A 21,430-nucleotide genomic window follows, 5' to 3' on the forward strand; every position below is an offset into this window, starting at 1 on the left:
TCCACAATCAGTACCCCGTTCCTGCCTTCTCCCCATATCCCCTGACTACACTATCTTCAAGACCCCTATCTTGAAAGTATCCAGAGAACCTGCCTCCACCACCCTGTGAGGCAGAGAATTCCACAAACTCACCACTCTCTGTGTGGAAAAAGTGTTTCCTCGTCTCCGTTCTAAATGGCTTATTCTTAAACTGTGGCCCCTGGTTCTGGACTCCCCCAACATCGGGAACATGTTTCCTGCCTCTAGCGTGTCCAAACCCTTAATAATCTTATACGTTTCAGTAAGATACCCTCTCAGCCTTCTAAACTCCAGAGTGTACAAGCCCAGCCGCTCCATTCTCTCAGCATATGACAGTCCCGCCATCCCGGGAATTAACTTGGTAAACCTACACTGCACTAGATGCGAGACAGGCAGAGATACTAATAATAATAATAATAAATTTTATTTATGCGCGCCTTTCAAGAGTCTCAAGGACACCTTACAAAAATTGAGCATGTAGAGGAAAAACATGTAAGGGGATTGAAATAAATAGTAGAGACATGACTAGTACACAAAGTAAAGACAGAATTCAATACAAAACACAGTATGAGGCAATTAATGCACAGATGAAAAGGGACGGGGACGTGGGGCTAAGGATAAGCAGAGGTGAAGAGATGGGTCTTGAGACGGGACTGGAAGATGGTGAGGGACACGGTATTGCGGATCAGTTGGGGGAGGGAGTTCCAGAGCCTGGGAGCTGCCCTGGAGAAGGCTCTGTCCCCAAAACTGCGGAGGTTGGACTTGTGGATGGAGAGGAGACCGGCTGATGTGGATCTGAGGGACCGTGAGGGTTGGTAGGGGGAGAGGAGGTCAGTGAGATATGGGGGGGCCAGATGGTGGAGGGCTTTGTAGGTGAGGACCAGGATTTTGTAGGTGATCCGGTGGGAGATGGGAAGCCAGTGAAGTTTTTTGAGGACTGGAGTGATGTGATGCCAGGATTTGGTGTGGGTGATGAGTCGGGCGGCTGCGTTCTGGACCAGTTGGAGTCGGTTGATGTAGGTGGAGCTGATGCCAAGGAGAAGTGAGTTGCAATAGTCCAGTCGGGAGGAGATGAAGGCATGGATGAGTCTTTCAGCAGCAGGCGGTGTGAGAGAGGGTCTGAGTTTGGCGATGTTGCGGAGATGAAAGAAGGAGGTTTTAATGACATGGCGGATGTGAGGCTCAAGGGAGAGGGTGGAATCAAAGATCACGCCAAGGTTGCGGGCCTGGGGAGATGGGGAGACAGTGGTGCCGTCGATGGTGAGAGTGGGGTTATTGATTTTGCTGAGTGTGGCTTTGGAGCCTATGAGGAGGAATTCTGTCTTATCGCTGTTGAGTTTGAGGAAATTATGTTGCATCCAGGTTTTTATAGCTGACAAACAGGAGTTGATATGGGAGAGGGGGGGGGGGTTGTGGGGGGATTTGGTGCCAAGGTAAATCTGGGTGTCATCGGCGTAACAGTGGAAGTCCAGATTGAAGTGGCGGAGTATCTGACCAAGGGGGAGGATGTAGATGATGAAGAGGAGGGGGCCGAGTACGGAGCCTTGGGGAACGCCTTGAGTGACTGTGGCTGTAGCAGAGGTGTGGTTGTGGAGAGAGATGAAGTGGGATCTGTTGGAAAGGTAGGAACAGAGCCAGCTGAGTGCAGAGCCTCTGTGGGCAGTCAGATGCTGTGTCTTGTTCGAGAGGCTGCAGGAAGTCCAAATAAATTGCAGAGAATTGTGGACCATCACACAAACCAACCTCCCTTCCACTGACTCCATCTCCACCTTGCGCTGCCTCGGCAAGGCTAGCAGCATAATCAAGGACCAGTCTCACCCCGGCCACTCCCTCCTCTCCCCTCTCCCATCAGCAGGGCTGCCAACATTGGGTGAGAGTTGGGATTGAGAAATTGCAAGAGACCAAGCCCGAGGGAGCATAGCGACCGGGGAGGAGGGGGAGGAGGGGGAGGAGGAGGGGGGGGAGGGTGTCCCTCTCCCATTGGTATGGACATTGGCATTTTTCAGCTTGAAATTGTGCAATATGGTGCATACTGTAGCGAGTCTTTTAACTTACACTTGAATGCAATATGTGTTTTAAATTGGATTGGAGCGTTTTTGAAAGGGGGGAGGCTGTGCGATCACTGATCACTGGCCTTGGGGGTACCCGGTGAGGGAGTGGAGCAACCGAGTGGGGAGAGGGTGTGGAAGAAGGGTGTCCCTCCCCTCCCAGGGTAGTAACTTTTTGAAATTTGATGTATTAAAATCATGTTTTAGTGCACTGTAGAAGTATGATTTCAATGTTTTTTGTATGAAGTATTTTTAAGAGGTAACTTTTTAAGGGGTAACTTTATCCACACAAAGGGTGATGGGTGTATGGAACAAGCTGCCAGAGGAGGTAGTTGAGGCAGGGACCATCCCAACATTTAAGAGAAGGTTAGACTGATACATGGATAGGACAGGTTTGGAGGTATGGACCAAAAGCAGGTGGCGTAGCTGGGACATGTTGGCGGGTGTGGGCAAGTTGCACTGAAGAGCCTGTTTTCACATTGTATCACTCTATGACTACATTATACCTCCACCATGCATGAATGCTTCAAAATCAAGTGATCGAGTTTTATTGCCATATACTCAAGCATAGAAACATAGAAAATAGGTGCAGGAATAGGCCATCGGCCCTTCGAGCCAGCACTGCCATTCAATATGATCATGGCTATTCATCTAAAATCAGTACCTCTTTCCTGTTTTTTCCCCATATCCCTTGATGTCGTTAGCCCCAAGAACTAAATGTAACTCTCTCTTGAAAACATCCAGTGAATTGGCCTGCACTGCCTTCTGTGGCAGAGAATTCCACAGATTCACAACTCTCTGCGTGAAGAAAGTTTGTCCTCATCTCAGTCCTAACTGGCCCCCCCTTTATTCTTAAACTGTGACCCATGGTTCTGAACGCCCCCAACATCGGGAACATTTTTCCTGCAGTTACAGTAAGTGAAAATCTAGCCGGCAAGCAGGATGCTTTCACCAACCACCCCCATTTGAAGTCCACTATCTTCCACCGTTTCTACCCAGTGCTTGGTACTTACTTCCAGCAGCCACTGGTTGTCCTCCAGGATGCACTCTCTCTCCTCTCACTCTCTCCCCCTCTATCTCTCCCCTCCCCCTCTCTTTCCCCTCTCTCTCTCTCTCCTCTCTCCCTCTCTGTCTCTCCTCTCACCCCCTCTCTCCCATGTCTCCCCCTCTCACTCTCTCCCCTTCCCTCTCTCTTCTCTCTCCTCTTCTCCCTTTCTCTCTCCCCTCTCTCCCTCCTCTCTCTTTCTCCCTCTCTATCTCCCCCTCTCTCCCTCTCCACACACTCTCCCCTCTCTCTCTCTCCTCTGTCTCTATCTCCTCTTTCTTTGCCCCCCCATCTCTCTCTTTCCGTTTCTCTTTCCCCCTCTCTCCCTCTTCCCCCTCTCTCTCCCATTCTCTCCTACCCTCGCCACCCCCTCTCTCTCTTCCCTCTTTCTTCCCTCTCACCCCTCCCTCTCTTCCCCCCCCTCTCCCCTACCTCTTTCCCCCTCTCCCTCTTCTCTCTCTCCATTCACTCCCCCTCTGTCTCTCCCCTCTCTCTCCATTCACTCCCCTACTCTCTTTCCCCCCCTGTCTCCCTGTCTCCTTCCCCTCTCTCTCTCTCTCTCTCCATCTCCCTTTGAGAGTCTGTCCCTTCGGCACAGAGCAGCGGCGCAACGCTTCCGACGCCTCCGACGGCACTGGGGCTGCTCCATGGCCGGAGCTGCGGCGAGCGATTCGCTAGCCGCGCAAATACCCGTCAGCCCCGCAAACATTCACCAGCCCCGACTCCCCGCATCTGTATCCGCCCGCTGCTTCCATCCCTCCCGCAGCCCCGGCTCTCCAACACCCGCGGACCATGCAGTTTATCCACGTTTTTAAATTTCCGTTGATCACAGAATTTCTCACCACAGAGCGTGAGAAATTTCTGATCAGCGTGAGGGCGTGAGAGTTTGCTTGAGGGCGTGATTCTCACACTCAAAGCGTGAGAGTTGGCAGCCCTGCCCACCAGGCAAGAGGTACAGAAGTGTGAAAACAAACACACACCTCCAGATTCAGGCACAGTTTCTTCCCAGCTGTTACCAGGCAACTGAACCATCCTATCACCAACTAGAGAACGGTCCTGACCTATCCTCAACATCATTGGTGACCCTCAGACTATCTGTAATCGGACTTTACCTTGCACTAAACGTTATCCCCTTTATCCTGTATCTGTACACTGTGCACGGCTCGATTGTAATGATGTGTAGTCTTTGTGCTGACTGGATAGCACGCAACAACAAACTTTTCACAGTACCTCGTGACAATAAACTACACTAAGATGAACGAACCACCCTCTTCCTCTGGCACCAACACTGCGAGACGTACACAAGGGGGGGGCTGCACCCTGGGGTGAGAGAGAGGGAGGGAGAGGGGGATGGGGGGAGGGGGTGGGGGGTGGGAGAGAGGGAGGAGAGGGAGAGAGAGAGGGAGTGGAGGGAAAGAGGGAGGGGGAGAGAGAGGAAGAGGGAGGGAATGAGGGATGGAGCGGAGGGAGTGAGCCAGGCTTTGATTGAGTCACCACAGTGCGGGGACAGAGCCGCGGCCTTGATCTCTGGCTGCCTCGCCCAGCGGGGGGGTCTCGAGGGGGGGGGGGGTCTCAAGGGAATTCATATGGACATGACTCCAACCACAACTTCTCTCCTCCAAACTTTTCTCAAAAACAAAGGGCGGCACAAAGCTCACAGTACGAGACATGGCGAGGAGCAGACTGGAGCACGTGGGCTGTGCATGTTTTTGCAGCACGGACTCGTGCCAAGTCCCCTTGGCCAGATGAGGCTGGGGGAGTTGACCTGACACAGGACAGGCTGCAAGCAGGCTCTCCACACTCCCCACCACTGGCAGACTCCCTCTTGGTGGCTGAGGCACCTCTGGACAGGGGAGATCGCCAACACCACATAAGATCATAAGTTATAGGAGCAGAATTAAACCATTTGGCCTGTTGAGTCTACCCCGCAATTCAATAATCTATCGTAGACAAAGATGCTGGAGAAACTCAGCGGGTGAGGCAGCATCTACGGAGCGAAAGAAATAGGCAACGTTTCGAAGTCTGAAGTAGGGTCTCGACCCGAAACGTCACCTATTCCTTCGCTCCATAGATGCAGCTGCACCCGCTGAGTTTCTCCAGCACGTTTGTCTACCTTTGATTTTCCAGCATCTGCAGTTCCTTCTTAAACATGGCTGATCAATCCCTCTCCCTCCTAACCCCATTCTCCTGCCTTCTCCCCTCTGACACCCGTACTAATCAAGAATCTATCTATCTCTGCCTTAAAAATATCCTCTGACTTGGCCTTCTGTGGCAAAGAATTACACGGATTCACCACCCTCTGATTAAAGACATTCAATAGACAATAGACAATAGGTGCAGGAGTAGGCCATTCGGCCCTTCGAGCCAGCACCGTAATTCAATGTGATCATGGCTGATCATCCCCAATCAGTACCCTGTTCCTGCCTTCTCCCCATATCCCCTGACTCTGCTATTTCTAAGAGCCCTAAGATTTTAAGATTCCTCCTCATCTCCTTCCTAAAACGAACGTCCTTTAATTCTGAGGCTATGACCTCTAGTCCTGGACTCTCCCACCAGTGGAAACATCAACCACATCCACTCTATCCAAGCCTTTCACTGTTCGGTAAGTTCCAATGAGGTCCACCCTCATCTAAAGTTGCTCACAATACTCCAAATGCAGCCTGACAAGCGCCTCAGCATTACATCCCTGTTTTTGTATACATACCTTCTTGAAATAAATGCTGGGGAGAATGAGGTGAAGGGTCCAGTGCAGGATTAGTACTCGAGACCACAAGGGGTCGCTACCCACCTGGGTCATTCCTCCTGCCCGCTCCCGACCAGCAAGAAATTGCAGTGATTTGTCCAACACACAGACCACACTCCCCACCATTGTAATTGTGGCCCAGTCCATCACAGAGCACACTCCCCACCATTGTAGATGTAGCCCAGTCCATCACACAGACCACACTCCCCACCATTGTAGATGTAGCCCAGTCCATCACACAGACCACACTCCCCACCATTGTAGATGTAGCCCAGTCCATCACACAGACCACACTCCCCACCATTGTAGATGTAGCCCAGTCCATCACGCAGACCACACTCCCCACCATTGTAGATGTAGCCCAGTCCATCACACAGACCACACTCCCCACCATTGTAGATGTAGCCCAGTCCATCACACAGACCACACTCCCCACCATTGTAGATGTAGCCCAGTCCATCACGCAGACCACACTCCCCACCATTGTAGATGTAGCCCAGTCCATCACACAGACCACACTCCCCACCATCGACTCCATCTACACTTCACGCTGCCTCGGGAAAGCAGCCAACATAATCAAACACTTGTCCCACCCCAGTCATTCCTTCTTCTCCCCGCTCCCGTCCGGCAGAAGGTACAGAAGCTTGAAAGCGCGCACCACCAGACTCAGGAACAGCTTCTTCCCCTCTGTTATCAGGCTTCTGAACAGTTCTTCCATAAGCTAGGGTACTGTCCGATTCACCTCTACCACATTGCTGACCAGCGATCACCCCCTACACTAACACTATCATACACACTAGGGACATTTCACAGAAGCCAAGGTTCAACATGATAGGCTGCTCCGGTAAGATTACATGGAATCCAAGAAGAGAAACATAGACAATAGGTGCAGCAGTAGGCCTTTCGGCCCATCGAGCCAGCACCGCCATTCAATATGATCATAGCTGATCATCCACAATCAGTTCCCCGTTCCTGCCTTCTCCCCATATAACCATATAACAATTACAGCACGGGAACAGGCCATCTCGGCCCTACAAGTCCGTGCCGAACAACTTTTTTCCCTTAGTCCCACCTGCCTGCACTCATACCATAACCCTCCATTCCCTTCTCATCCATATGCCTATCCAATTTATTTTTAAATGATACCAACGAACCTGCCTCCACCACTTCCACTGGAAGCTCATTCCACACCGTTACCACTCTCTGAGTAAAGAAGTTCCCCTCATGTTACCCTAACCACGATTCAGTTAGTACTAAGATCTAAATCTAACTCTATCTTGAAAATATTCATTGAATTGGCCTCCACTGCCTTTTGTGGCAGAGAATTCCACAGGTTCACAACTCTCGGGGTGAAAAAGTTTTTTCTCATCTCAGTCCTAAATGACCTCCCCTTATTCTTAATAATGACCCCTGAGTCTGGACTCCCCCAACATCGGGAACATTTTTCCTGCATCTAGCGTGTCCAATCCCTTAAGAATTTTATGTGTTTTTATAACATAGACAATAGGTGCAGGAGAAGGCCATTCAGCCCTTCGAGCCAGCACCGCCATTCAATATGACCATAGCTGATCATACAAAATCAGTACCCCGTTCCTGCTTTTTCCCCATATCCCATATCTTTCAGAGCTCTATCTAACTCCAGTCATAGAAGCAACCTTCCACCATCACCCTCTGCTTCCTTCCATGAAGTCCATTTTCCAATCATTCAGCTGGGAAAGGGAGAGAGACCTGGGTGTGCTTGTACATCAGCCACTAAAAGTAAGCATGCAGGTACAGCAGGCAGGGAGGAAAGCAAATGGCATGTTGACCTTCATAACGAGAGGATTTGATTAAAGGGGCAAAGAGGTCCTTCTGTAGTTGTACAGGGCCCTGGTGAGACCACACCTGGAGTATTGTGTGCAGTTTTGGTCTCCTAATTTGAGGAAGGACATTCTTGCCATTGAGTAAGTGCAGCGTAGGTTCACAAGGTTAATTCCCGGGATGGCGGGACTGTCATATGCTGAGAGAATGGAGCAGCTGGGCTTGTACACTCTGGAATTTAGAGGGATGAGAGGGGATTAAACAGAAAAGATTTACGAGGATGTTGCCAGGACTAGAAGGTCTGAGCTATCGGGAGAGGTTGAGTAGGCTGGGACTCTATTCCTTGGAGCGCAGGAGGATGAAGGGTGATCTTACATAGGTGTATAAAATCATGAGAGGAATAGATTGTGTAGATGCACAGAGTCTCTTGCCCAGAGTAGGGGAATCGAGGACCAGAGCACATAGGTTTAAGGTGAAGGGGAAGATATTTAATAGGAATCTGAGAGGTAACTTTTTCACACAGAAGGTGGTGGGTGTATGGAATAAGCTTCCAGAGGAGGTAGTTGAAGCTGGGACTATCCCAACATTAAACAAAAGTTAGACAGGTACATGGATAGGACAGGTTTGGTGGGATATGGACCAAACACAGGCACGTGGGACTAGTGTGGCTGGGATATGTATGCCAGTGTGGGCAATTTGGGCCGAAGGGCCTGTTTTCACACTGTATCCCTCTCAACCTTTCTCATCCATATATCTGTCCAAAAGTAGTCAATTAATCTACAAACCTACAAGTCTTCAGAGTGTGGTTGGAAACCGGAGCACCCGGAGAAAATGTACAAACTCCATGCAGACAACACCCGCAGTCAGGATCGAACCTGGGTCTCTGCCGCTGTAAGGCAGCAACTCTACCCTTGCGCCACTCTGCTGCCTTCTTCCCCTCTGTTATCAGGCTTCTGAACAGCCCTTCCATAAGCTAGGGTACTGTCCGATTCACCTCTACCCCATTGCGAACATTGGACTTTGTCTGTGGAACTGATGTGCTACAATGCTGAGAACTATATTCTGCACTCTGTATCTTCCCCTTTGTTAAGCTAAGCTTTTCACTGTAGCTCGGTACACGTGGCAATAATAGACCTAGACCTGTGTGAACACTCGCAGTCTCTCTCCCCCCACCCCACTCCACCCCACCCCAGGTAAAGGATTCTAAAACTTGAGCGCACAGGCTTCAGGTGAGATGGGAGAGATTTGAGGGAGCTTGGGAGGCAAGCTTTTCACTCGGAGAGTAGTCCGTATCTGGAAGGAGCTGCCAGAGGAAGCTGTGGAAGCGGAGACAATGACTACTTTTGGACAGATATATGGATGAGAAAGGTTGAGAGGGATATGGGCCAAATGGTCCGGCGAAATGGAACTAGCCCAGCACACCAACTTGGCCAGCATGGACAAGGTGGGCCGAAGGGCCTGATTCGGTGCTGTTTATGAATCTAAGTGTAACATTGGACAACTGGTCCAAACATTGGGCATTGGTAACTGTGGAATTCTCTGCCTCAGAGGGAGGTGGCGGCCGGTTCTCTGGATACTTTCAAGAGAGAGCTAGATAGGGGTCTTAAAAATAGCGGAGTCAGGGGATAAGGGGAGAAGGCAGGAACGGGGATGATCAGCCATGATCACATTGAATGGCGCTGCTGGCTCGAAGGGCCGAATGGCCTACTCCTGCATCTATTGTCTATTGACATAGTGGGAAGGTCCTCAGGCAGCTCGTTCCACACACCCCCCACCCTCTGTGTGAAAAAGCTTAGCCTCTGGTTTCTATTCAATCTTTCTACCCTCACCTTAAACCTATGGTCAATCTAGCTTTCCCTACTCTGGGTAAAAGTGTGCATTCGCCTGGTCTATTGATGCTTGTGTGTTATTTATCTTCATGAGAGGAGTGGCCCAGTGGTGCAGCGGGTAGAGCTGCTGCCTTGCAGCACCAGAGACCCGGCTTCCATCCTCTCACACTCCAAGGATGTGCAGGTTTGTAGGTTAATTGGCTTCTGTCAATTGTAAATTGTCTCTGGTGTGTGTCGGGCAGTGCTGGTGTGCAAGGATCGCTGGTCGGCGCGGACTCGGTGGGCCGGAAGGCCTGCTTCCGCACTGTATCAAGGACCCACATCATCTTGGCCACACACTCATTACCCCGCTACCTTCAGGTAGAAGGTACAGGTGTCTGAAGACTGCAACGACCAGGTTCAGGAATAGCTACTTCCCCACAGCCATCAGGCTATTAAACCTGGCTCGGACAAAACTCTGAACATTAATAACCCATTATCTGTAATTTGCACTTTATCAGTTTATTTATTCATGTGTGTATCTATTTATACAATGGTATATGGACACACTGATCTGTTCTGTGATCATGCCTACTATGTTCTGTTGTGCTGAAGCAAAGCAAGAATGTCATTGTCCTATCAGGGACACATGACAATAAACTCACTTGAATCTTGAATCTATCTCTGAAGTCTAAAGTCTAACATGAAAAGGCACACATGGGGAGGTTATGCTTCAGTGGTGCAAGGCTCTGGTGAGACCACATCTGGAGAGCTGTGGTCTCCTTGTGGAAAGAAGGATGTTCCAGCATTGGAAGCAGTTCAGAGCGGGACACGTGGTCTGGGTGGCTTCCCAACAGAGGATGCACATGGGGGGGGGAGGGGGGAGGAGGCAGGGTGGGTGAGTGGGCATGATGGAAGCTGGCGATATCGAGGGGCTTCGACATGGTCTGTGTGGAGAGGACATTCCCTCCTCATCCTACAAACAGGCATCACTTAAGAATAAGGAGTAAGCCATTTAGAACGGAGACAAGGAAACACTTTTTCTCACAGAGAGCGGTGAGTCTGTGGAATTCTCTGCCTCAGAGGGCGGTGGAGGCCGGTTCTCTGGGTACTTTTAAGAGAGAGCTAGATAGGGCTCTTAAAGATAGCGGTCAGGGGATATGGGGAGAAGGCAGGAACGGGGTACTGATTGGGGATGATCAGCCATGATCACATTGAATAGCGGTGCTGGCTCGAAGGGCCAAATGGCCTACTCCTGCACCTGTTGTCTATTGTCTATTGACTAGTTAAAGAAATAGGTTCCTCTGCTTAATAGAGACACACACCATGGAAACAGGCCCTTCGGCCCAACTTGCCCATGCCGACCAAGCTGCCCCATCTATACTAGCCCCACCTGCCCATGTTTGGCCCATATCCCTCTAAACCTTTCCTATCCATGTACCTGTGCATAAGTCATAGAATTAGGCCATTCGGCCCATCTAGTCTACTCTGTCATTCAATCGTGGCTGATCTATCTTTCCCTCTCAACCCAATTCTCCTGCCTTCTCCCCACAATGCTTGACACCTTCACCAATCGAGTATCTGTCAATCTCCGCTTAAAATATACTCAATGACTTGGCCTCCACAGCCGTCTGTAGCAATGTCTTTTAAATGTTGTTATTGTCCCAGCCTCACCCACCTTGTCTGGCAGCTCGTTCCGTACACCCACGTACTGTGTGAAATGGTTGCCCTCCAGCTTCCTATTAAACCTTTCCCTCCTCAACTTATGTCCTCTGATTCCTGGTTCCCCTACTCTGGGTAAAAGACTGCATGGTCACCTGATCTGTTCCTCTCATGATCTCATACACCTCTATAAGATCACCCCTCGGCTTCCTGTGCTCCAAGGAAGAAAGTCCCAGCCTGCCCCAACCTCTCCCTGTAGCTCAGGCCCTCGAGTCCTGGCAACATCCTCGCAAATCTTCTCTGCGCCCTTTCCATCTTTCCTGTAGGATTTTGGCCAAACCTGAACGCAGTGCTAAACTGCGGCCTCACCGACGTCTTGTATAATTTAAGACAGAGAGAGACTTTCACCTCAGAGGGTCACGGGTGTTTGGAACTCAGAGAGCGGTGGAAACAGCATCTGGGTGCATTTTTGACTCGGAAATTGACAAGCAAGGCAATGAAAGATTAGTCGGTGTTACATCACGGCCAGGTTCAGCAACTCAAACGTTCATGAACGACAGAGACTAGAGAGTGGTGGACACTGCCCGGTCCATCACAGATACTGACCTCCCCACCATCGAAGGGATCTACAGGAGGCGCTGCCTCAAAAAGGCAGCCGGCATCATCAGAGACCCACACCACCCTGGCCACGCTCTCATCTCACTGCTACCATCGGGAAGAAGGTACAGGATCCTGAAAACCGTGAGCTCCAGGTTCAGGAACAGCTTCCTCCCAGCAACTATCAGGCTCTTGAACACCGCACGACACTAACTAGTGAACTATGATGGATGCATTAAGGAGTTTGGGCTTTGTTTTGCACATGGTATTGAGGCTATACATTTATTGAGTTGTTATTTATAATATATTATCTATGTATTGCGTTTACGGGGCAGTTAAGCTGCTTCAAGTAAGAATCTAATCGTCCCGTTATCGGTACATATGACAATGAAACACCCCTGACTCCTGGGATAGATGGTGAGCTAACCATCATTGAGTTATACACTATACAGACAGACCCTTCGGCCCATCATGCCCATGCTAACCATGAAGCACCCACCCATACAAACTCATTTACCATAGAACAGTGCAGCACAGGAACAGGCCCTTCAGCCCACGGTGTATGTGCCGTACGTGATGCCAAGTTAAACTAATCTCCTCTGCCTCTTAAAGTTACGTCTGGCATTAGATATTCCCACGCTGGGAAAGATGTTCTGACTGTCCATCCTATCTCGGGCTCCCATAAGTGTATATACTTCTGTAGAACATCGAACAACACCAGTGCCTAGTCTGTACTTTAGACTTTAGAGATACAGTGCAGAAACAGGCCCTTTGGCCCACCGAGTCTGTGCCAACAGTCATTAGTACACGAGTTCCAGGGACTATTCACAGCGGCCAATTAATCTACAAACCTGCGCATCTTTGGGATGTGGCAGGAAACCAGACCACCTGTAGGAAACCCACATGGTCGCAGGGATGCACCCGTAGTCAAGAGCGAAACTGGGTCTCTGTCAAACCCACGTGGTCGCAGGGAGAACGTGCAAACTCCACACAGACAGCACCCAAGGTCAGTATCGAACCCGGCGTGAGGCAGGAACTCTACCGCTGCGCCTCCATGTCGCCCGTGAGCTTTGCCCCTCCAGATTACAGCTCAGGCCTCTAGCATTTCACATTTCCACCCTGGGGAAAAGGCCCTGACTGTCCACCCTATCTGCTCCCACTAATATAGTTGACTACCGTCATTTGGTGATTTAAATCCTTGTCAAGATATCTCTTTAATGTTAGAGTTTCTGGAGCTGCACAGTGGGTAAATCCGCCGCCTCACAGCGCCAGAGACCCGGGTTCGATACTGACCTCGGGTGCTGTCTGTGTGGAGTTTGCACGTTCTCCCTGCGACCACGTGGTTTTACTCCAGGTGTTCCAGTTTTCTCCCACGTCCCAAAGACGTGTGTGTTTGTAGGTTAATTGGCCCTCTGTAAAGTGCCCTAGTTTGTAGGGAGTGGATGAGCAAGTGTGAAACCATAGAACTCGACTGAACTGGTGATCGATGGTTGGCATGGACTCGGTGGGCCGAAGGGCCTGTTTCCACGCTGTATCTCTGAATAATTGAGACAGAACCTTCCTGAATTAAACGCCTACCGAGTGAAAATATTCTTCCTCTGATCTCTGCGAAAACTCTTGGCTCTCATGTTAAACTCGTGCCCTCTGGGCTCAGACACCGAGTGCCTCACAGGAAGCATCTCTCACCATCCATGGAAAACAAATTATACTGTGGATGCTGGAACCGGAACAAAAATAAATAAATACTTAGCTAGTCAGGCAGCATCTGTGGGACCAGAAGCAGCTCTCTCCCCTCCCCCCTTCCTCCACCAGTCAGTCAGTCTGTAGAAGGGTCTCATCTGCCTGCACGTGATCTGTGTCGCTCCGCCTAATTAAAGCATCTTAAACACCACTATGGTGTCTGCCTCCACCACCACCCCTGGCAGCGCGCTCCAGGCACTCACCACCCTCTGTGTAAAACAAACCCGTGTATGCCATCTGTGTTCGCCTCACGCATTCCTTTAAACTTTCTCCCTCTCACCTTAAACCTATGTCCAGAATGTCTTTGACATCTCCACCCGGGGGAAAAGGGTCTGACTGTCTACCGTATGTATGCCTAGCTTTTCAATGGATTGCAATGCCCACGGCAATAATAAACCAATCCCAATAGAACAGTGCACAATAATCGAATTGTCACCTACCTGGAGTCTGAAGAAGTGGTCCTGACCCGAAACGTCACCTATCCATGCTCTCCAGCGACTGCCTGACCCGCTGAGTTACTCCAGCACTGTGTGAAACGTCACCTATCAATGCTCTCCCGCGACTCTGCCTGACCCGCTGAGTTACTCCAGCACTTTGTGTCCTTTTTTTTAGTAAACCAGCATCTACAGCTCCTTGTGTCACCATTTTACTGCCCAACTGTGAAATCTCCCCAAGGTTTGTCTACTTTGAAGAAGTTCTTCTCCTTTCTGTGACGGGAGACCCTCTCTCACTGCTCCCCCCTCTCTGTGTTATTCCTGCTCCCCTCCGGCTCGAAGATCACATGTAGGAAACATGTTCCTGATGTTGGGGGAGTCCAGAACCAGGGGTCACACTTAAGAATAAGGAGCAAGCCATTTAGAACGGAGACGAGGAAACACTCTTTCTCACAGAGTGATGAGTCTGTGGAATTCTCTGCCTCAGAGGTTCTCTGGATGCTTTCAAGAGAGAGCTAGATAGGGCTCTTAAAAATCGCGGAGTCAGGGGATATTGGAAGAAGGCAGGAACGGGGTACTGATTGGGGATGATCAGCCATGATCACATTGAATGGCGGTGCTGGCTCGAAGGGCCAAATGGCCTACTCCTGCACCTATTGCCTATTGTCTATTTTCTATCATGGACTCACTGCAATAGCCACGTGTGTGTATCCACCTATCACTCGCCAGGGTTTCTCCCACCCCACCCTCCCTCCTCTCTTCTAGCTTGCTTCCCCACTTCCCCCACTACCGCTCTGAAGAAGGGTTCCGACTCAAAACGTCCCCAATCCACCAGGGGTAGATAGCAGGTCGCCGGCAGTCTGTTTGTTTTTTCATCTTTTCGTTTGTTAAAAGTTTGTTCTAATGTACTTCGGTTTGCTTTATGTAGGGGGAGGGGATCGGGGGAACCTTTTTTTCAAGTTCCTACCTTCCCGGAGTTGTGATCAATTTTCGGATCACATTCTCCGGGCTGTGCAACCTTCCGTTGCTGGAGCTGGGAGCCGCCTCGGACTGTCGTGAGCGCCACCGCGGGGCACGGACTTAACATCGGAGCGGATCCCTTGCCTGGGATTGCTCCCACCGCGGCCTGTGGACTTTACCATCAAGGGCTCGCAGTCTCGGAAGAGGCTAGTCGGGAGCTCCAACACCGCAGAAGGTTCGACCAGCCCCGACGCGAGGTTCGATCGCCCGGCGCGGGGGAGCTGACAACCCCCCGATGCAGGAGCTGATCGCCTCGACGCGGAGGGCCTGAACGCCGCCGGCTACGGGAGTCAAGACCGTTCCGTCAACGGAGGCTCGAGGCCCACGACCGAGGAAGAACAAAAGGAAGGACTTGAACTTTATTTCGCCCTCCATCACAGTGAGGAATGTGTAGGAGTCACTGTGGTGGATGTTCATGTTAAAATGTGTTTTTGAGTCTGTTGCTTTTAATTGTATGAATGACCTGGCCAGTGAAATTCCTCGTATGTTGCAAAACATACTTGGCGAATAAAATCTGATTCTGATTCTGATCATGTTCTCCAGAGATACTGCTGAGACACGCTGAGTTACTCCACCACTTTTTTTTTGTACACCAGCATCTGCAGATCCTCGTTTGTACTGGAGTTTCAAAGTGAAACGTTGAACTGGTTTGTCCTTCCGCAGAAGCTGCCTGACCGACTGTGCTCTTCCAGCCGATTCAGTTTGTTCCAACCTACACCACCCAGATCAGTCAGTACCCGGAGAAGGTCCATGCCTACAATGTGGGAACTCCGCAGGTAGACATGGTGGTGAGGATGGCTTTTGGTACAAAGAAGACACAAAGTGCTGGAGTAATTCAGCGGGTCAGGCAGCATCTCTGGAAGATATGGATAGGTGACATTTCCGGTCAGGACCCTTCATCACATTGCAGCCTGACCTGTTGAGTTACTCCAGCACACTTGTGCTTTTTTTTTGTAAACCAGCATCTGCAGGTCATTGTGTCTACTAAGCCTTTTGGTACATTGCTCTTCAACAGTCAGGGTATTGAGTATAGAAGTTGGGATGTTATGTTACAGTTGTACGAGATGTTGGTGAGGCCGCATTTGGAGTGTTGTGTTCAATTTTGATCACCCTGTTATAGAGAGGGTGTCATTAAAGCTGGAAAGGGTGCAGAGAAGATTTACAACAATGTTGCAAGGACTCGAAGGCCTGAGCTATAGGGAGGGGTTGAGCAGACTAGGAGTTTATTCCTTGGAGCACAAAAGAATGAGAGGTGATCTTATCTCTATCTATCTCTATCTCTATCTCTATCTCTATCTCTATCTCTATCTCTATCTCTATCTCTATCTCTATCTCTATCTCTCTATCTATCTATCTATCTATCTATCTATCTATCTATTACTAAAACTCTCATCTTGTTTCTTTCTATCTATGTCTGTCTGTGCGGGGTTCCTGAAATTATGCCAAAACGGTACACGATAGCGATATAATTTTTGGCCCACCTTACTCACCATTGTCCTGTGGTGTACTTTTGCAAGTTTCGTTCAGATTTTACAAGTTATTCACATTTTTTACTTTACAAACGGGGCCCAATGGGTCAGGTGGGTAGAGAAGGGTTATGGAGGGAGGGAGTGACCGAGGGCATGGAGTGATTGAGGGTAGGGGAAAAGAGAGGGAGGGAGAGGTGAGGGAGGGAGTGGAGGAGGGGAGGAAAGGGGAGAGAAGAGGGAGGGAGAAGAGGAGGGGGAAGGAATGAGGGGAGATGAGCCGCACCTGCGCAGTCGGGGGCTATGGGTGAGTGGTGGAATATTGCGTTGGGGGCTATGGGTGAGTGGTGGAATATTGCGTTGGGGGCTATGGGTGAGTGGTGGAATATTGCGTTGGGGGCTATGGGTGAGTGGTGGAATATTGCGTTGGGGGCTATGGGTGAGTGGTGGAATATTGCGTTGGGGGCTATGGGTGAGTGGTGGAATATTGCGTTGGGGGAACAGGGCCCAACGGGTTCCACTTGGTCTACTATATAACTAAAAGTTTCATCTTGTATGTATGTATGTATGTTCCCGAAATACAGCCAAAGCGGTACACGATACCACAACAATATTAGGAGCACCTTACATACCATTCGCCTGCGGCGTGCAGTATCAGGTTTCATTTGATTTTACAAAGTAATTCCTTTTAAAAACTTTAATTAACTTTCTACTCTGAACGGGACGAGTTTCAAGGCGGCAGTCGCGCCTGCACAGTGCGCTCCCACTTGCCGGGCCCGGTATCCACGCGTGCGCAGTTGACGGAATTTGACGGGTTGTGCTCGACTGGCGACACAAAGGGGGCCCAACGGGTCCACTAGTAAATCTTATAAAAGGGGACTATATAGGGTGAATGCACAGTCTTTTACCCAGGTTACGGGAATCAAGAACAAGAGGACATAGGTTTATGGTGAGAGGGGTAAGATTTAATAGGAACCCGAGGGGCAACCTTTTCACATGGGTGCTCCAATATCCCTAATACACAAAAAGTGCTGAAGTAACTCTGCGGGTCAGGCAGCATCCCCGGAGAACATGGATAAGTGACAATAGACAATAGACAATAGGTGCAGGAGTAGGCCAGTTGGCCCTTCGAGCCAGCGCCGCCATTCAATGTGATCATGGCTGATCATCCCCAATCAGTACCCCGTTCCTGCCTTCTCCCCATATCCCCTGACTCCGCTATTTTTCCAGCATCGGCAGTTCCTTCTTAAACAACGAGCCATAGAATCATAGTCAGTGTGGAAACAGGCCCTTCGGCCCAACTTACCCACACTGGCCAACATGTCCCACCTGCCCGAGTTTGGCCCATATCCCTCTAAACCTGTCCTATTCATGTACCTGTCTAAATGTTTCTTAAATGTTGCGATAGTGCCTGCACTCAACTACCTCCCCTCCAGCAGCTCATTCCATACACCCACCACCCTCTGTGTGAAAAAGTTATGCCTCAGGCTCCTATTAAACTCCCCCCCCCCCCCACCTTAAACCTATGTCCTCTGCTTCTCGATTCCTCTACTCTGGGCAAGAGACTCTGTGTGTGTGTGTGTGGGGTATGTGTGTGGGGTGTGTGGGTGGGGTGTGTGTGTGTGTGTGTGTGTGGGGTGTGTGGTGTGTGTGTGGGTGTGTGCGTGTGTGTGTGTGTGTGTGTGAGGTGTGTGTGTGTGTGTGTGGGGGGGGTGTGAGTGCGTGGGTGTGTGTGTTGTGGGTGTGGTGTGTAGTTGTTGTGGGGGGGGTGTGTGGGGTTGGTGTTGTGTGTGTTGTGTGTGTGTGTGTGTGTGCTCATGTGTTCGTGTGTGTGTGGGTGTGGGTGAGTGTGTGTGTGGGTGGTGTGTGGTGTCTTGTTGTTGTGTGTATGTGTGTTGTGTGTGGGGTGTTGGGGTGGTTTTGTTGTGTGTGTGTGTTTGGTGTGTGTGTGTGTGAGTGTGTGAGGGGGTGTGAGTGTGTGTGTGTGTGTGTGGGGGGGTGTGAGTGTGCGTGTGTGTGTGTGTGTGTCTGACCATTAGCACTCATGATTTTGTTCACCTCTGTAAGATCTTGATGTGAAGCAGCGGAGATGTGATGGAGAGGGAGGCAGGTCTCAATCTCTGGGAAACATCACCACCCAGAGTCCCAGAGTCCACAGTGCAGGTCGCCACCAACACCAAGGCACACACCAAACGCCCCGACAATGCCCCGGCATCATCTCCCAGCCACACGCACCTTACTGAACATCTCCCCACGGGTGCCCAACACCTGGGGCAGCACGGTGGTGCAGCGGTAGAGACAATTAACAATAGGTGCCATTCGGCCCTTCGAGCCAGCACCGCCATTCAATGTGATCATGGCTGATCATCCACAATCAGTACCCCGTTCCTGCCTTCTCCCCATATCCCCTGACTACGCTATCTTTAAGAGCCCTATCTAGCTCTCTTGAAAGCATTCAGAGAACCGGCCTCCACCACCCTCTGAGGCAGAGAATTCCACAGACTCACAACTCTCTGTGAGAAAAAGTGTTTCCTCGTCTCCGTTCTAAATGGCTTACTCATTATTCTTAAACTGTGTGTGGCCCCTGGTTCTGGACTCCCCCAACATCGGGAACATGTTTCCTGCCTCTAGCGTGTCCAAGCACTGAACAATCTTATATGTTTCAATGAGATATCCTCTCATCCTTCTAAACTCCAGAGTGTACTCCAGTGCAACTGCATTACAGCGACAGAGACCCGGGTTTGATCCTGACTGCGGGTTCTTGATGCACGGAGTTTGCACGTTCCCACCGTGACCGCGTGGGTTTTCACCGTGTGCTCAGCATTCCTCCCACACATTCCAAAAACGTACAGGTTTGTAGGTTAATTGGTGGAATTGTAAATTGTCCCCAGTGTGTGTGGGATAGTGTTAGTGAGCGGGGATCGCTGGTCGGCACGGACTCGTTGGGCCGAAGGGCCTGTTTCCGCGCTGCATCTCTAAACTAGGGTGACGCACATCCTCATCCGAGGCAAACCTTCCCCGCGGGGGGGTCTCCGAGAGGAGGATGCTGAACATTGAGGGATGGGAGGATTGGGGATGGGGGAAGGGATGGGAGGGGGCTTTAACCTAGCACCGTGCATCGGGGGAGGGGTGGGGGGTGGTCTTTATGTGATCACCATCCTACTCACTCCACATGTAACCGGGACGGGGAGAGCAGGCGTGCTGATCTCTCTCCCGGCCCACCCTCTCTGTTCCCCAATCCCTCCACGCAGGACGGGGAGAAGAAGGTGCAAGGGGAGGGAGGTGGCGAGGGGGAGTGGGGGAGGGGGGGGGGGGAGAGAAAGAGGAGAGGATGGGGGGGGGGGGGGAGAGAAAGGGGATGGGGGGGGGGGGGGGAGAGGGAGGGTTAGGATCAGTTTGCCTGTTCTCCCTGCTCGTGCTGTGGAGAGGGGCCAGATGGTCAGCGGAGACCACTGCCCCATCACAAGGCTGGAGGTTTAACCCCCTAATGACCCCCAACCCTCTCTCCCATTCCCCACACCCAGACACCTTGCCACACACACACACGCACACACACGCACACACACACACACACACACACACAGTGCCCCCACACACACACACACACACACACACAATGCCCCCACACACACACACACACTTACAGCTCTTACATACGGTCACACACATCATCGACATACATCCACACATATGCATCCCCACACATGCACAAACACCCTACACATACACACACAACAGACAATAGGCAATAGGTGCAGGAGGAGGCCATTTGGCCCAGCACCGCCATTCAATGTGATCATGGCTGATCATCCCCAATCAGTACCCCGTTCCTGCCTTCTCCCCATATCCCCTGACTCCGCTGTCTTTAAGAGCCCTATCTAGCTCTCTCCTGAAAGCATCCAGAGAACCTGCCTCCACCACCCTCTGAGGCAGAGAATTCCACAGACTCACCACTGTGAAAAAGTGTGGGGAGAAAAAGACACACACAGTGTCGACAACACATATATATCTCCTACATACACACATGTGTACATACACACACACACACAGCTCACACATACACACACACACACAACCAGCCCCTTAAACCCAAACACACACAGGCATGCGCACACACACCCCTACATACTCATATACACATCCATGCACATACACAGTCCATATACATACACAGCCCATACACACAAATCCCTGCAGACACACATCCATGCACACAGACACACACACACACAGTCCTGCATAGACACACAGCCCATGCACACAGACAGAGACACACAGCCCACACACACACACACACACCGCTCCAGTCCCGGCCCCGAAACTACAAAACAAAAAAGACTTTCGGCCAGTAACCAAAAAAGTAAAATCATTGTCGAGATTTGACGCACGGCGAAGCGAAAGTGTGGCTGAAGCGAGAGGGAGAGAGAGTGGGAGAGAAGGAGGGATAGTGGGGAAAGAGGGAAGGGGAGGAAGAGAGATAGAAGAAAGTGGGGTGAGGTGGAGAGAGAGTGTGGGAGTGGGGAGAAGAGAAGGGGGAGTGGGGAGAGAGGTCCGGAGCCGGGACTCACCGCCTGCCGGCCGGGTCCCGCTCCATGCCGGCTCCGCTCCGGCTCCAGGTGCAGCGTTGCCGGGGCCGGGCTGCGGGACTGATCGCAGGTAGCGAGCCCCACTCCCGACTGACAGCGCCAGCCCGCTAGCCCGCCCGCCCGCCGCAGCCGCCACTCGGCACCGCCTCGCCCCTCCCTCACCACTCACTCCCCACCCCTCACTCACAGTCCCCACTCCCACCCCACTCTCACTCCCCACCCCTCAGTCCCCACCCCTCACTCCCCACCCCTCACTCACAGTCCCCACTCTCACTCCCCTCGACCCTCATTCCTCTCACTCCCCACCCCTCACTCACAGTCCCCACCCCTCACTCCCCTCGACCCTCATTCCTCTCACTCCCCACCCCTCACCTCACAGTCCCCACTCCCACCCCACTCTCACTCCCCACCCCTCACCCTCACCCCTCACCCCCATCCCACACCCCTCACTCCCCACCCCTCA

General features: G+C 51.2%; 1 protein-coding gene across 1 annotated transcript in view; it reads right to left on the bottom strand.

The window, feature by feature from the left end:
• esr2 (estrogen receptor 2) overlaps positions 1-21,069 on the bottom strand; it is an 88,834-nt gene extending 67,765 nt beyond the window's left edge. The window contains exon 1 of the mRNA XM_033027506.1: positions 20,950-21,069. Within this exon, the coding sequence (XP_032883397.1) occupies positions 20,950-20,975 (26 nt within the window). The 5' untranslated portion in view covers positions 20,976-21,069. The remainder of the gene's footprint in view (positions 1-20,949) is intronic.
• Between the last annotated feature and the right edge of the window lie 361 nt (positions 21,070-21,430).

The sequence above is a fragment of the Amblyraja radiata genome, chromosome 9 (assembly GCF_010909765.2).
Source record: "Amblyraja radiata isolate CabotCenter1 chromosome 9, sAmbRad1.1.pri, whole genome shotgun sequence".
NCBI classification, from domain to species: domain Eukaryota; kingdom Metazoa; phylum Chordata; class Chondrichthyes; order Rajiformes; family Rajidae; genus Amblyraja; species Amblyraja radiata.